Below are 16,550 nucleotides of genomic sequence, written 5' to 3' on the forward strand. Positions count from 1 at the left end.
AGAGAATTCCAGAGATTCACCACCCTTTGAGTGAAGAAGTTCTTCCTCAACTCCGTTCTAAACCGCCCCCCCTTTATCTTGAGGCTGTGCCCCTAGACCTACTGTCCTTTCTGAGCGGGAAGAGTCTCTCCACCTCTATCCTATCCATCCCATTCATCATCTTATATGTCTCAATGAGATCTCCCCTCATTCTTCTAAACTCTAACGAGTACAAGCCTAGTTTATTCAGCCTCTCCTCATAGCTCAACCTCCTCAACTCCAGTATCAGCCTAGTAAACCTCCTCTGCACTCCCTCCAAAGCCAAAATATCCTTGCGTAAGTGCGGCGACCAAAACTGCACACAGTACTCCAGCTGCGGCCTCACCAATGCCCTATACAGCTGCAGCAAGACCTCCCTACTTTTATATTCAATCCCCCTCGCTATGAAGGCCAGCATCCCATTCGCCTTCCTGACCACCTGCTGCACCTGCAGGCTGGGTTTTTGTGACTCATGCACAAGGACCCTCTGCACCGTCGCCTGCTGCAGTTTTTTGCCACGTAAGTAATAGTCCTTCCTACCATTATTCCTGCCAAAGTGGACAACCTCGCACTTGCCAACATTAAATTCCATTTGCCAGTTCCTGGCCCATTCGCCCAGCCTATCTAGATCCTTCTGCAGACTCTCCACACCCTCCGCGCAATTTGCCGTTCCACCAATCTTGGTGTCATCAGCAAATTTCGACACCATACACTCGGTTCCCTCCTCCAGATCATCTATATAAATGGTAAATAGCTGAGGCCCCAGCACCGACCCCTGGGGCACTCCACTAGTCACCAACCGCCAATCCGAATAGCACCCATTAACCCCCACTCTCTGCTTCCTATTTGACAACCAATCCTCTGTCCACACTAACACCCTACCTCCAACTCCATGCCCCCTTACCTTCTGCAATAACCTCTTGTGAGGTACCTTGTCAAACGCCTTCTAAAAATCAAGAAAGACCACATCCACCGGCTCTCCTCTATCCACCGCCCTAGACACATCCTCATAGAACTCCAATAAATTCGTCAGACACGACTTCCCCTTAACGGAACCGTGCTGCGTCTGCTCTATCAAGCAATTCCCCTCAAGATGCCTCGCTATTTCCTCCTTGATGACAGATTCTAACATTTTACCTACCACAGACGTTAAACTAACCGGCCTATAATTCCCTGCCTTTTGCCTGCCACCCTTCTTAAACAACGGCGTAACATTAGCCGTTTTCCAATTTTCCGGCACTTCCCTGGAATCCAGCGACGTTTGGAAAATAACCACCAAGGCATCCACTATCACTTCCGCCATTTCTTTCAGAACCCTCGGATGCATTCCATCCGGTCCTGGGGACTTGTCCACAATCAGTCCCTCCAGTCTGTCGAGCACCGCCTCTCTAGTAACAATAATGTCATTGAGACCCTCCAGTCCTACCACCTTTCCATCGCTAACACCCGGCAAATTATTCACGTCCTCCTCCGTGAAGACCGAAACAAAAAAGTTATTCAAGACCTCAGCCATTTCCCTATCCCCTACCACTAAGTCCCCCCTCTCATCCTCTAAGGGTCCAATGTTCACCCTAGCCAGCCTCTTCCTTTTTATATATTTATAAAAACTCTTGCTATCCTTTTTTATATTAAGCGCTAGCCCAGCTTCATAGTTCCTCCTACCCTTCTTTATCAACTTCTTTGTCAATCTTTGTTGACATTTAAACCTCTCCCAATCCTCTTCTTGCCCACTACTCTTAGCTACTCTAAACACCTCCGCTTTTAATTTAACACTTTCCTTCACCTCCTTCATTATCCACGACTTATTACCTCTCCTCCTACGGTCCTTTTTAACCATCGGAATAAATTTCTGCTGAGCACCAAGAAAGATCTCCTGAAAGATCCTCCACTGCTCCTCAGCAGACCTACCTTCCAACGTGCTCCCCCAGTCAACATTCGCCAATTCTTCTCTCATCCTACCGTACTCCCCTCTGTTCAAACAAAGGACGCGTGTCCAGGAACCCACTTTCTCCTCCTCCATCTGCACCAGAAACTCCACCATACAATGATCACTCTCCCCAAGAGGATCCTTCACCACAAGGTCCCTAATTCTACCCACCTCATTACATGTGGATGTTGTTTGCAACACCAGCATTTGCTGTCCATCCCTAATTTCCCTTACCTAAAAGAACCACCCCCCCCGCCTAATTTCCCTTGAGTTGTTTCCTAGGTCATTTTAGACAGCAATCAACCAAGTTGCTGGGGGCTGGAGTCACAGGTAGGTCAGAGTGGGTAAGGATGCAAATTTCTTTCCCTTAAGCAAATGGTTGTTAATGACCTTCAATGACAGCTTCATGGTCACAATTACTGAGGTGAGTTTTATATTCCACTAGCTGCCACAGTGGGATTTGAACCATGTTCCAGAATATTAACTTGGGTCTCTTGATAACCAGTCCAGTAACATTACCACTATGCCACCATCTTCTCCATTAAATGGGTCTATTAACTTGCAAAAAAAAAGCAAGACAGAAACTGATAACTGAGCTGGTTTCTGATTTGTGGCTAAGTAACAGAAGATTTAAATTAAGCAATTCCAAATTAAAGCCACTTCCACTCAGTATGCAAATAAAAGGGAGTGGTTTTTATGGGCTAGAATCTGATACTGAACTTAAATAAGTGAGACAAAGACAGACTGTCGTATTTGTTTGAAAGGGGAGAATTAACTCTATTGAAAAGCATGCAATGACATATCTGCCAGGAGATATTGACTAGAGCAAATGCTGTCAAAAATAACCAAGAGATCTAATTGTAAATAAACAAAGATGGCATATCTGAGTTAGGTGCCATGGTGAGATCATCCAGTTTTCAAAATCAAATATATGAATCATGTATGCATGCCCCAGGTCTTCAAGGCCTGTTCCTTTTTATGCTATTTCATCCAAAAAACATACATAACCTCCAAGCCCTCCCTATGATAATTATGCGTGACTATGTTGTAGTTGGATTCAAATATAAGTTGTAACTGAAGATGAAATCTTAGTGGGGCTTCACACAGAAAATCCTATTCTAACCTATCTTAGCTACAAAATACATTAATTTATTGTCACCACACAATATGGGCTGGCGGAAGGCCCAGAAATGTCAAAATCTCGATTGCCATTGAAACTGATAGACTTTCCATAGCTCTCTCAAGCTCAGTCCAATCCAAATGTTGTGCCTTCTCACTCAAAACAAGTGCACTTACACTATTTTCAATGCAGTCATTGTTTAACAGACACAACATTCTTTTTCTAACTTGCAAAAATAGCAAAAATGGCCTTCAACAAGATAGCAAATTAGATTTCTTGTAGTATCGATCATAACACAAATCTAAGTTACAAACAATGGCTCATTCTGTGAGATATAATTTCAAACACTGCAAATAAATATTATCCTTTTGCTCATTATTTTTCTTGCGGATATCTGCATGTAATTTTTTTTTCAAAGTTGAAGCAACAGCAAAGGATGGGCAGAGATTGAGGCATTAAGTTCTGCTGTTGTTTCTCACTGGGGCGAACAGCTTTAAAGGCAAAGAATAGCCTGAAAAATGTAAGAGCCAGTTTGATGTCTGCCCTACCTCACTCAAGTCTGTCCAAAAGCCTGCCATCTGATCCTGTCCGGATCTAAGTTTTAGGAAACCAAATGTAGTTTTAAGGGAGTTATATTTGAATGAGTAAACATTATAAATAAGGTATAGGTTTAGGTGGGTTTAACTTACTGTTTCAATGCCTCGAAGGACCCATAGTTAGATTCATGCTGGGCAAAAGCTATGATTCATGCTGAGCAAAAGTATGTGTGGGGTGGGGGTTTGGTTAAGTTCCAACTGTGAGACGCACTGAAAGCGTGAAGGGTAAATATTGTTGCTTAGCAGCTAGAAGTCCTCAAAGGACAAAAAGCTTTCTTTTGTTCCTTATTTCTAACTGAAAGCTAGAGCAGTTGCAGACAGGACACTGGAGAGGGAACATCTCCAACAGCTCTGTTCAAAGCAATTGTTCTAGAAAGCTGGAGAAATAACAGCTCTCTCAGCTTTGGTACAAGAAAAAACATACAGTGGAGTAATATTATTTAAAGAGCAGCTGGTTAAGAAAGCTAGAGACATGAATAGTAGTTTCCAGCCAGTCTGAGGAAAGATACAAGAACCAAGGACTAGTCATAAAATTCCTACAGTGCAGAAAGAGGCCGTCTGGCCCATTGAGTTGGCACTGACCACAATTCCACCCAGGCCCTACCCCCATATCCCTACACATTTACCCGCTAATCCCTCTAACCTATGCATCTCAGGACCCTAAGGGGCAATTTTAGCATGGACAATCAACCTAACCTGCACATCTTTGGACTGTGGGAGAAAACCAGAGCACCCGGAGGAAACCCACGCAGACACGAGGAGAATGTATAAACTTTACACAGACAGTGACCGAAGCCGGGAATTGAACCCAGGTTCCTGGAGCTGTGAAGCAGCAGTGCTACTGTGTCGCCCACAATTAAGGAAAGACAGAGAGCTGAGAGGAAGGCTGAGAGATCAGAAAGCTATCTGAAGTCATTTTCAGGTTTGTGAGATTTTATTGCAGTCTGTGAAATGTGAATTGAAATATCTGAGCGAACCAGTGGCTGACCTCAAGTGTATAAAAGCAGTCAAGATAAAGAAATCCTGAAGGGGTTGGTGTAAAACCTGGAACTGCCTCGCCACTAAAAGTGGAGTGGAAGTTTTGTTCAAAGTGTGATTTGTAAAATCTGGATTGGTTTCCAGATAGCAAACCTCTAAGTGCAAGCATTACTACAAGAGAAGATTTTAAAGTGTGTTTTAGGAGTGGAGTTTGGAAACTCTCATATGACATCTTCTGTGAAAGATTGAGGAGAAATCCACAGACACCAGCTAACACAGCCATTTTGCATGCTTAAAAGGAACTTGCTAATGAGACCATTGACGCTTCAAATGTGCTCTGTTATCCATGTTCATCTTAAAACCTGTGTCTGTTGTTATACTAAAGGAGGAGTGAGGGAGTATTGTGTTATAATCCATTTTTTCATGTTTAATAATTTTTTTTATTGTTAAAAGTAATTACTGGTTGTGTCACTCTGTTCCTCCAGGTTTGGTATAAAAAAAGGTAACAGTTATGGTCTTTAAGCCAGGGTTTCAGTTGGGTCTTTCTGTCCAGTTATAACAGCAACTGGGATCAAAACATAATTCCCAATCACATAGCACCCTCAATAAATACCTTGGTTCCTTTTTCTCAAACAGTCAATTTAAAGTCCTTACTTTATCTTTAAACTTAGGGAGGTCTTGCTGCAGCTGTATAGGGCATTGGTGAGGCCGCAGCTGGAGTACTGTGTGCAGTTTTGGGCGCCGCACCTGCGCAAGGATATTTTAGCCCTGGAGGGAGGGCAGAGGAGATTTACTAGGCTGATACCGGAGTTGAGGGGATTGAGCTATGAGGAGAGGCTGAATAAACTGGGCTTGTACTCGTTAGAGTTTAAATGAGGGGAGATCTCATTGAGACGTATAAGATGATGAATGGGATGGATAGGATAGAGGTGGAGAGACTCTTCCCGCTCAAAAAAGACACTAGGACTAGGGGGCACAGCCTCAAGATAAAGGGGAGGCGGTTTAGAACGGAGTTGAGGAGGAACTTCTTCACTCAAAGGGTGGTGAATCTCTGGAATTCTCTGCCCGTTGAAGTGGTGGAGGCTGCCTCGCTAAATATTTTTAAGAAGCGGGTTGATGGGTTCTTGATAAGAGAGGGGATTAAGGGTTATGGGGAGAGGGCGGGAAAGTGGAACTGAGCCACGACAGATCAGCCATGATCTTATTGAATGGCGGGGCAGGCTCGAAGGGCTAGATGGCCTACTCCTGCTCCTATTTCTTATGTTCTTATATTGTCTCTTGTCTCATTTCACTCAGCATCGGTAGTCTCCTCCATCCTCTGTCCCCCTGAACACTCCATCCCTAATTAGTTCTTTACATAGAAATATAGAAAATAGGAACAAGAGTAGTCCATTTGGCTCTTTGATTTATTAAAATCTTAGCTGATCATTAATTCAGTAACCTGTTTCTGCTTCCCTCCCCCTCAGATATCCTTTGATCAGCTTAGCCCTCAGAGCTACATCTAACTCCTTCTTGAAAACATGTTTTGGCCTCAACTCCTTCCTGTAGTAGAGAATTCCATCAGCTCAACACTCTCTGGGGAAAGAATTTCTCCTCATCTCAGTCCGAAATGATTTACTCCTTATCCTCTGATTGACCCCTGGTTTGGGACTTACCCACCATTGGTCACATCCTTTCTAAATCCACCCTGTTTGAATTTTATAGGTATCTATGCGATTTCCCCCTCATTCTTCTAAACATCAGTGAACATATATAATCCTATCTGACTCAATTTCTTCCCATACGTCAGTCCTGGCATCCAAAGAATCAGTCTGGCAAACCTTCACTGCACTCCCTCTACAGCAAAAACATCCTTTCTCAGAAAGGAACACCAAAATTACACACAATATCGTCTCACCACGAGCCTGTAGAAGGGCAACAGGACACCCCTACTACTGCACTTCAACCCTCTCAGTATGAAGGCCAATGTACCATTTGCTTCTTCATTGCCTACTGCATCTGCATGATTATTTTCATTTCACATTGCTCATTCTCCTCTCTAATCTATAGCCTTTCAGATAATAATCTGCCTTCCCATTTTTGCTATCAAAGTGAATAACCTTACATTAATCCACTTTTTAGTGTACTGCCATGCATTTGTCCACTCAACTCGTCCAAATCACACTGAAGCATCTCTGCACCCTCCCACCCAGCTTTGTGCCAGCTGAAAATCTGAGGACAGTACATTTAGTTCCTTCATCTAAATCATATATATTGTGAATGGCTGGGGTTCTACCACTGATCCCTGTGGTACCATGATGTGGATGTGCCGGAGGGACTAACCTGAAAGCTTGTGCGTTTACTATCAAATAAATCGGTTGGACTAAAACCTGGTGTTGCCAGACTTTTTACTGTGTGTACCCTACCAGCCACATGGAAAATGACCCATTTCTTGCCTGTCAACCAGATTTCAATCCATCAAAATATACTACTCCAATCCCCATGCACTTTAACTTTACACACTAATTTCTTACGAGGGATCTTGCCAAAAACCTTTTCAAAGTCCAAATAAACCACATCACTGGTTTCCCCCTCATCAACATCCTCAAAGAATTCAAGTAGATTTATTAACCATGATTTCCCTTTCATAAATCCCTGCTGATTCCATCCGCCACTTTTTTTTATATAATGGACTCTGCCATTTTCCCCGCCTCCAATGTCAGGCTGACTGGTCTAGAATTCCCTGTTTCCTCTCTAACTCTCTTCCTAAATAGTGGGGTTACATTAGCTACCCTCCAATCCACTGGAAGTATTCCAGAGTTTACTGAATCTCAAAAGGTAACCACCAATGGATCACTATTTCAAAGTCCACTTCCTTAAATACTCTGGGATCATCAGGCCCTGGGGATTTATTGGCCTTTAATACCATCAATTTTCCAAACACCAATTCCTTACTGATTCTGATTTCCTTCAGTTCATCTCTTCCACTAAATCCTGTGTTCTCCAACATTTCTGATGTATAATTTGTGTCCTGCTTTGTGATGACAGAAGCATCCTTTGCCCTACCAGTGATGGAAAAGTCTTCAACTGACTGGACATTTTGAATTTCCTTCCTAAACCTTTCTGCCTGTCCACATTCTTCTACAAAAATGTCACAAAACTCATTTCATTGAGCAAGTTTATGATTTTCCTTCCCAATTTCTCTTCCTAACTCAATATTAATTTTCCCCTTGCATATCCGTGAATATCTTTTCATAAAGCACCATACAAATGCAAGCTGCACTACATCCTCCAACTCTGTTTTTGGAAGTCATTTCCTTAGTTTTAACTAAAGACAATTCATTTCCTTGAGGTCATAACTTTCTACTCCACGTGTATGAATGATCTCATTCTCTGTTCATTTACCTGTGCACTCAATTATTTTCCCATTTCTCTTTCTTTCAGATTTCAAAAGACAATAATTACACTATAACCTAATGGGTTGATACCAGTCTGCTACCAAAACCATTACTATTGATTGGAAGCTTATATAGAGATCGTCTGATCTTTGTTCCCAATGGTTTTAAGTGCTGATGACAAGGTGAAAATCTACCCACTGAGAGAACAGTAAACATTATTACAATTTTTTTTAGATTTGTATTTTAATTGATCCACAGAGTTCACATGTCTTTGATCCTACTTCTGCATTTCTGATGAATGGTGGTGTGGTAGTGTTAGGTCATGATATAATTTGAGACTGATGTGATAGCTTATTGAGAGCATCATGAATGGATGCTTGTGCTGTAGCTTTCAAGTTTAACTGAATGGTTGTCCATGTCCAGTAAATGTTGTCAGTTTTGCTGCTCCAGTGGATCTGGAAACTTTTCAGACTTGCCCTACTACTCATTTCTTCTTCCAGATCTTTGTTATCCCCCTCTCATATTTTCCACAAAGTGACCCCTCTGCTGACACATTTTGAGTGCTGTAAAACAAGTAGTATCAGAACCTTCCCAGCTTGTGGAATGTTCATTAAGTATGCTTATGGCTTGCTCTTTAGAAGGCCAGTGTAGATTTATTTTTTTAACTGTGGTTCCTGGATTCTATACTTTCACCACCAACCTTAGTTCAAGAATATTTTGGTTGCCAGTCCCATTTTCCCTTATTGTAAATATCTTAATCTGGTTGGGACTGTTGACTGCGGCAGAATTAGTTAATTATGGCAACTTCTAAGATACCTGGATACATCTGCTCGATGTGAATTACAATCTGGACATTGACAAACATTCTTTCTATTCATAAATGCCATAATATTGTTAAAAATCCCTATATAAACATATAGGTCCTATCAAAGAGAGTCTGAACTTTGGGAAAGCCCCCAGTCAAAAAAGTGAAGAGCTCCTTCCTGTTGCTAGCTGTTTGCAAACCATTATGAACTACAGACTAAGTTATCTGAAGGTGTCCCTAGAAACTGCTTCAAAAGACTGTGGGAGTTGAATCCAATTTCACTACCATAGGCAGAGCCACCTCATACATGAGTGAGAATTGTTGATCTAATAGCAGGGGATATCACAGTTTGATGAATGCCTCTTTAGTAAAGTGTGTGTTAGTTATACATTCACCTTCTTGGAAGGAACAAGTCCATTAAGCCCTCTTCCAACATAAGCATATTTTACCTGGATCCCTAAGCTCAATATGATGTCACAAGAGGGATAAAGAAATAGATGGAGACAGAGAGGGAGAGCCATCATTTGTTCAAATTGGAGGAGGGCACAAGTTTCAGGAATTCCATTTATGTGTTGGGTAACTGGGGGACCTCAAGCAGCTAAAGTTGTACATGACACTGGTAAGTTTTCTGCTACCTGTCCAGCTAAAAAAAAATCTTATTTACTCTGGTTTGAAGAGTTCTCTGGATCCTGGAAAAATTCTTGTGCCATGTCCTCTCATCCAGTTCCTATGAATTATCATCTATTCTTGTTCAGGTATGACCATTTTTGTGCCAATTCCACCCTAAAGTGATTATACACACTGTCGCAAGAAGATATAGTGGTAGCTTGCTTCAACCAAGTAAGAAGTTTAAGGGTTCAAGACTCATACCAGGACCTTAATGCATAAACTAACGAAGATTTCAATGTCAGACAGGGGGAATGCTGCATTTGGTTTAGATGTTAAACTGAAGCTACATCTGCCCATTCAGGTGCACATAAAATATCTCTTTGAAGTATTCAGTGAAGAACAGGGAGCATTTCAGATAGACTAACATCCTTCTTTCAACTAACATGATTTCAACTAGCATGAGTCGCAAAAACGCAGCCTGCAGGTGCAGCAGGTGATCAGGAAGGCAAATGGGATGCTGGCCTTAATAGCGAAGGGGATTTAATATAAAAGCAGGGAGGTCTTGCTGCAACTGTACAGGGCACTGGTGAGGCCGCAGCTGGAGAACTGTGTGCAGTTTTGGTCGCCACACTTGCGCAGGAATGTTTTGGCCTTGGAGGGAGTGCAGAGGAGGTTCACTAGGTGATACCGGAGATGAGGGGATTGGATTATGAAGAAAGGCTGAATAGACTGGGTTTGTACTCATTGGAGTTTAGAAGGATGAGGGGGGATCTTATAGAGATGTATAAGATAATGCAGGGGTTGGATAGGGCAGAGGTAGAGAGATTCTTCCTGCTCAGAAAGGACAGCAGGACTAGGGGGCACAGCCTCAAGATAAGGGGGGTGCAGTTTAGAACGGAGTTGAGGAGGAACTTCTTCACTCAAAGGGTGGTGAATCTCTGGAATTCTCTGCCCATTGATGTGGTGGAAGCTACCTCGCTAAATATATTTAAGACACGGGTAGATAGGTTTTTGGTAGGCAAGGGAATTAAGGGTTATGGGGAGAAAGCGGGAAAGTGGAACTGAGCCACTTCAGATCAGCCATGATCTTATTGAATGGCAGGGCAGGCTCGAAGGGCTAGATGGCCTTCTCCTGCTCCTATTTCTTATGTTCTTATGATCATATTAACTGGTCATAGATTTAATTTGCCATTCATGAAATTAAACCATTTGTCAACAACACTGATTGCATTCAAAGAAGAACTTTGCTATGTTGCAAGGATATAAGACATTATATAAATGCAATTCTTTTCTTTGACAATAACACACATGGGCTTATTGTTCGGTAGCCAACAGATAAGATAATGAAAGAAGAATGAAAAAAAATCAATTAATTCTATCAGAGCAAATCTGCAATGTACATCATATCCCAATGAGGCTGCTTTATGTATTGTATAGAAAGTGTGAACTTTTTTTTAGATGAAGAGACACACCAAAGGACAGTAAAGTATTGAAACATTTACATTCTGTAAAGGTTAAACTGTTAAGAAAAACACACTCCAAGATGACTATTGTGTGTACGTATCAAATAGAATTAGTAATTTTACAAGCAACATATATTGCCACCTCTATAGATATAATCACAATCAAAGATGTCAGTTGCTGATACCAATGAGATGAAGTGAACTGAAGATCTTAAAAAGTGATTACTCCAATTGGCTATATGAATTACAACTTCTAAAACCAAATCAGCTTGTATTTTCTAGAATGAATGTTTGCTATTTATACATCTGTAAGCGGGAACAAGGTTAAATAATAAAACATGCCAGTAAATTACATTTCTATTTTTCCTATTTATGTCAAACACGTTAGCATAAATTTATGTTTTGCACGATGCCAGTTAAACATAGTGTTCAAAAGTACTCTTACCTGGTAAGACCTTTGCCCATTTGACAACACGCACAAGTTGTCTTTCCCCAAGTTCATTGAGGCTTGTTAACAAACTGGCAGATGTATCAGGCTGTGTGTTGTCATAGCCTGCATACACCATATCAGGCTCAATGGACTGTAGCACAGTGAGAAACAGTGGCTGACACTGAAATTTCTGCATCCTCGGTACGCCAATCCTTGGTACAACAGTGTGTGTGCTGTCTTGTTGTTTTTGTACAACTGAAGAGTCGGTTTCGTCTGTGGTTTGGAATGGTCGCGTACTCTTTAATTTTCGACCTTGAAAATAAGATTACAAAATGATCAGCTCTGGTAAAAGAAAAACTAGAGGAAAAGAAGCAAATAATAAAAAGTTAAAATTGCAAACACAAAAAAAGTCTAAATCAAATGTTTGAAATCAAGAAAGAGGTAATATCTAAGCCAGGTAGCTTAGATATAGTTATTTGTACAGATGGTTGGTTAGCTAGAACTGAGAGTTTATGTGGAATAGGTAACACTGCTGCAGAAAGCATTCACTGCCTTAACACACCAGAAGTTGCTGTCTGTCTCCTAAGGAAGAATATAAAGCATCTCAGCCATCCCATTTATAAGGATATGGTCACATAAGCTCTGGAATATTGCTTATCATGCATGAGTTGAACTATCTGATGGACTGCTTAATGCTATTAACTTGTTAGTAATCCAAGGGTTTAAGGGCAGCACAGTGGCAAGCAATGCTAATTAGCAGTGCCAGGGACTCGAATTTGATTTGGATGGCTGATGTGGAGATTACACGTTTCCCCCATGTGTGTGTGGGTTTTTTCCTACATCCAAAGATGTGCAGGTTAGGTGGATCAGCAGGGTAAATACAAGGGGGTTATGGGTTAGGGCGCTGGGTTGCTCTTTCAGAGAGTTGGTGCAGAGTCGATGGGCCGGATGGTTCTTTCTGCTTTGTAGGGATTCTATATAATGTTAAAAACTCACCAATTGTAATAATCACAGACTCAGACCACTATTAGAATTAATATTCGGCATCTATTAATTGTGATTTATAGTGATACACTGAATGGCCAGCATAATCTCGGCTATTCATTTTATTAAGTAACTCTTAATATTGCTAGCTAATTTCAACTGCATCTATCATTCATTTTCAATTTTAAGTTCTTATTTTGTAACCAATAAATAATTGTTATTGCACATTTGAATGAATTAATCTGTTCAACTCTTTGTGCCAAATGATCAATTAGTTGCTTGTGGCTATCCTAGTCAAGGATTGGGGATATAACCTCAAATCTGATCCATACTGGTTAATGTAAGGTATCAATCACTCTTCAGCCTAAAACTTGGTGATATAATGCCTGATGGTTCCTTAGTGAGGAGTTATGAAAGGGTGTTTTAGGAACCAACTGATTCCTTGGCATATACTTGTTGGGATATCCAAGCCCAGGGTTCGCATGCACTTTAAAGTCAAATTTTCAGTCAGTCCATACCTGACCTCACATCATAAAATCATTCCTAGCAGGAGGATTACTGGGCAGAGATCACACTATGGTGACTAACTCAGCATTAACCAAGGATTGAAACTAGGGGACAAATGTGTTCTGTTTGGTTCTGAACAAAATCAAGTAATGTACTACAGAACTAGAAAAGCTAGAACACAAAATTAACAGATGATAATATTGAGAAAGCAGATATTGGGCATGATTTTACTACTTCCCCATACGCAGTGATTAGCGTGGTGAGCTGGGTCAACAGCATGCAAAGCTAAAAATCTGATTTGTGCTTGCAATCTTCCTAACCCCTTTTGAATGGTGTGAACTACTTCACGCCCATTCTCATTAGCAGATTTAAAGTAGTATTTAAATATGAATGTCCTATTCAAACCCCATCGCACAGAATCTTCCTGCCTTTAGGCATAGCGCCAGAATGCGAGAATCAGTACTGGTTTTCACTAGCAGAGACTTGGCACATTAGTCACGCTGGAGGGCATGGGGGCCATTGAAACCCCCAAGGTGGTTGGTGGTGTTGAAACCTAGGCCAGGAATTCCAAGGTATTATGAAGTTAGGCCTTGATTTTACATTTGATTTTGGCATGAGTGAGCAAAAGGTGTTTCACTCCAAATATGATTCAAGTGACCCACTAGGAAGCTTTATCAAACAAAGTTTATTTAAGGACACAGTCAGAATATAACAAAAAGAATTAGCATAACTTCTACCAATTACAAGACTTAAACATGACACAGTATACTCTTAACAGCTAGCTATCTCTGTTGTCCCAATCTAAAACAATATCCTGTAAACATATACCCTTTTTCAGAATTAGTCAGCAGGAACACAAGCATGCTCATGTGATGCTGGCTTTCCAGCTTTGAAACACTTATGCACAGAAATCCAAGCCAACAGTTTATTTTGTTAGTGTCACAAATAGGCTTACATTAACATTGCAATGACGTTATTGTGAAAATCCCCTAGTTGCCACACTCTGGCCACTGTTTGGGAGACTTTTTTTTAATTAGCCAATCACCTAACCAGCAGTTTTCTGAGAAGGGTATATCTGCAAAACAGCAAAACCTTGGAGAGGTAAACTCAGTCTCTGGAAGCTTCCAATCTCCAGACCTCAGACAGGGAAAAAGAAAGAGAATGTGCTTCTTTAGCTCAAAGAAAGCAGCATCTAGACAACAACACTCCAACTCCAGGAAGGAGGAAAAACACTGCTGTTTCTCTCACCTCCAAGCAGATTATGAAAAACAAAACTAAAACTGGCTTCTCTGTGAAACATAGCTGTCTCCAGTCATATGACATGCCCTGTCAATCATTCCCAATCTGGCTCTACTCTGCAATCCCAGGGGAACATTAAAACCATAGAACGCTGCATTAGTTCAGATCAAGACAAACATGAAGTCAATTATACTGCTTCAGTAACCATAGAATCCTGCAGTGCTAAAGGAGGCCATTCAGTCCATCGAGTCCGCACTGACAACAATCTCGCACAGGCTCTATCGCCATAACTCCAGGCATTTATCTTAATTAGGCCCCTGACACTAAGGGGCTATTTAGCAAGGTCAATCCGCTTAATCTGCACTGCTTTGGACTGTGGGAGGAAACCTGGCACCTGCAGGAAACCCATGCAGACACAGGAAGAATGTGCAAACTCCACACAGATATTGACCCAAGCCAGGAATTGAACCCTGATCCCTGGCGCTGTGAGACAGCAGTGTTAACCACTGTGCCACCGTGCTGCCCAATGAAGGACACCGGCTACAGACAACACAGCGTCGACAAAATCCCAGGGACTTTTTAAACATCCTGAGTTAAAGATTAAAATACATTTCTTAAAGGCACAGTATCATCATGGATGGCATGCCTGGCAGTTCGAACATGGACAAAAGAGCTGAATGCCACAGGTGAGGTGAAAGTGCCCTTGACATCAAGGCAGCATCTGACCCAGTATGGTATCAAGAAGCACTAGTCAGTGGGAATCAGGGAGAAAATCCTCCACATGTTGGAGTCATACCTGGCACATAAGAAGATGGTTGTGGTGATTGGAGGTCCAAATTCCAGGGCATCACTGAGGCATTCCTCAGGGTAATGTTCTAGGCCCAACCATCTTCAGCTACTCCATCAACAACCAGCCTTCCATCATAAGCTCGGAAGTGGGAATATTCGCTGATGATGGCACAATGTTCAGTATCATTCGCGACGACTCAGATGCTTAAGTAATTCATGTCCAAATGATCAAGACCTGATCAAGTAACATTCATACTACAAAAGTATGACTGTCTCCAACAAGAGAGCACCTAACCATTGTTGCTTGACATTCAATGGCAATATCAATGAATGTCAAGCAACAACAGTTATGTGCTCCCTTGCTGGAGACAGTCATACTTTTGTTGTATGAATGAATAGCCCCCCCATGATAAACATCCTGGGGGTTACCACTGATCAGAAGCTCAACTGGACATGCCACGTAAATACTGTGACTACCGGAGCAAGTCAAAGACTAGGAACCTTGTGGTGAGTAACTCAACGCCTGACTCCCCAAAGTCTGTTCACCATCTACAAGGCATAACAGGTGTGTAATGGATGAGTGAAGAGTGCTTGGATGAGTGAAGAAGCTTGAGACCACACAGGACAAAGCAGCCTACTTTTTAACTTCAAAATATCTTGCAATACTCAAGCGACATCTATTACCATGGCTAGAATATGTTAAGAGTGGCTGATGATTGCATACTAAAAGTACAGAGAGCTGGATGATGCTATTAAAATAGCAAATGGTCAAATTAAGACACAAAGACCCATGTAAGTGAGGTAACACACATGCAAGTAGAACCCACAAATAGTTTGCTTTACAGTGTATAAGTGCCACAGATTGAGCTCTAAAATCAGTACTGCTGCCAGTACCATATTGCACTGAATACTTTTGCAGAGGACAAGTTGTGAAACAGCTACATGCCATTTAAGTTTTAGCTGCATCATTGTATAAAAGATGGTCCATTGGCAATCATGGACTGCCTCATGCTTTATTCATTTATGAACAGTACAACTGGCAGACTTTCTGTCCTGTGAGTGAAAGGATTCTGTAAAAAAAGCTTCATGTAATGGTGACCTTTACAAGTAGGGAAGAACTATCCCATGTACTTGACATTCACTATAAGTTAGCATGTAGTAAATAACACAACTCTATCACAGCCTCTGCAATGAAACAGGGGTAATGAAGACAGGGCCACTCAGGCATAACCTTGTATGGTTGTCTGAAACAATAAATATGAGTTAGAGAGTTTTCCTGGTTGTGCACTTCTAGAGTAGTGTTGTACCTACATGTGATTCTGCACTATAAAATAGTGATCCACATTTAAATTAGGCAGTATAATCAGAACACCCAAATAAGTGCCAGTCTTTGCATTTTTGAAAAGTTACAAAGCAACAGCAAAGAAAATGACTTAGAAAAATAAAGATTTTTGCAAAGATTGCAAAAACCACAAGTTGAAAAGAAAACATAAAACACATTAGTTTGGAAAGTCACAAAATTAAATGGGACTCAGAGGACAGGATATGAGCAACCTTGGACAATCAAAAATGATATGGTACTGGAGGATGGGAGAACAGCAAAAAGATCATTTGCAAAGTATACTTAGAAGATGAAAACACAATGAGTAAGGATTCCAGTATCAAGGGGGTCTCTTGGAGGGAGCAGAGGTTCAGTTGCAGGATATAG

The 16,550-nt window shown here is 41.3% G+C and overlaps 1 protein-coding gene across 1 annotated transcript in view; it reads right to left on the reverse strand.

Annotated features, from left to right (window-relative positions):
* ar (androgen receptor) overlaps positions 1 to 16,550 on the reverse strand; it is a 247,025-nt gene that overhangs the window by 79,839 nt on the left and 150,636 nt on the right. Inside the window, exon 4 of the mRNA XM_080187884.1 lies at positions 11,339 to 11,635. Within this exon, the coding sequence (XP_080044010.1) occupies positions 11,339 to 11,635 (297 nt within the window). The remainder of the gene's footprint in view (positions 1 to 11,338; positions 11,636 to 16,550) is intronic.

This window comes from Carcharhinus amblyrhynchos, chromosome 4 (assembly GCF_965287045.1).
Source record: "Carcharhinus amblyrhynchos chromosome 4, sCarAmb.v2.hapA, whole genome shotgun sequence".
NCBI classification, from domain to species: Eukaryota; Metazoa; Chordata; class Chondrichthyes; order Carcharhiniformes; family Carcharhinidae; genus Carcharhinus; species Carcharhinus amblyrhynchos.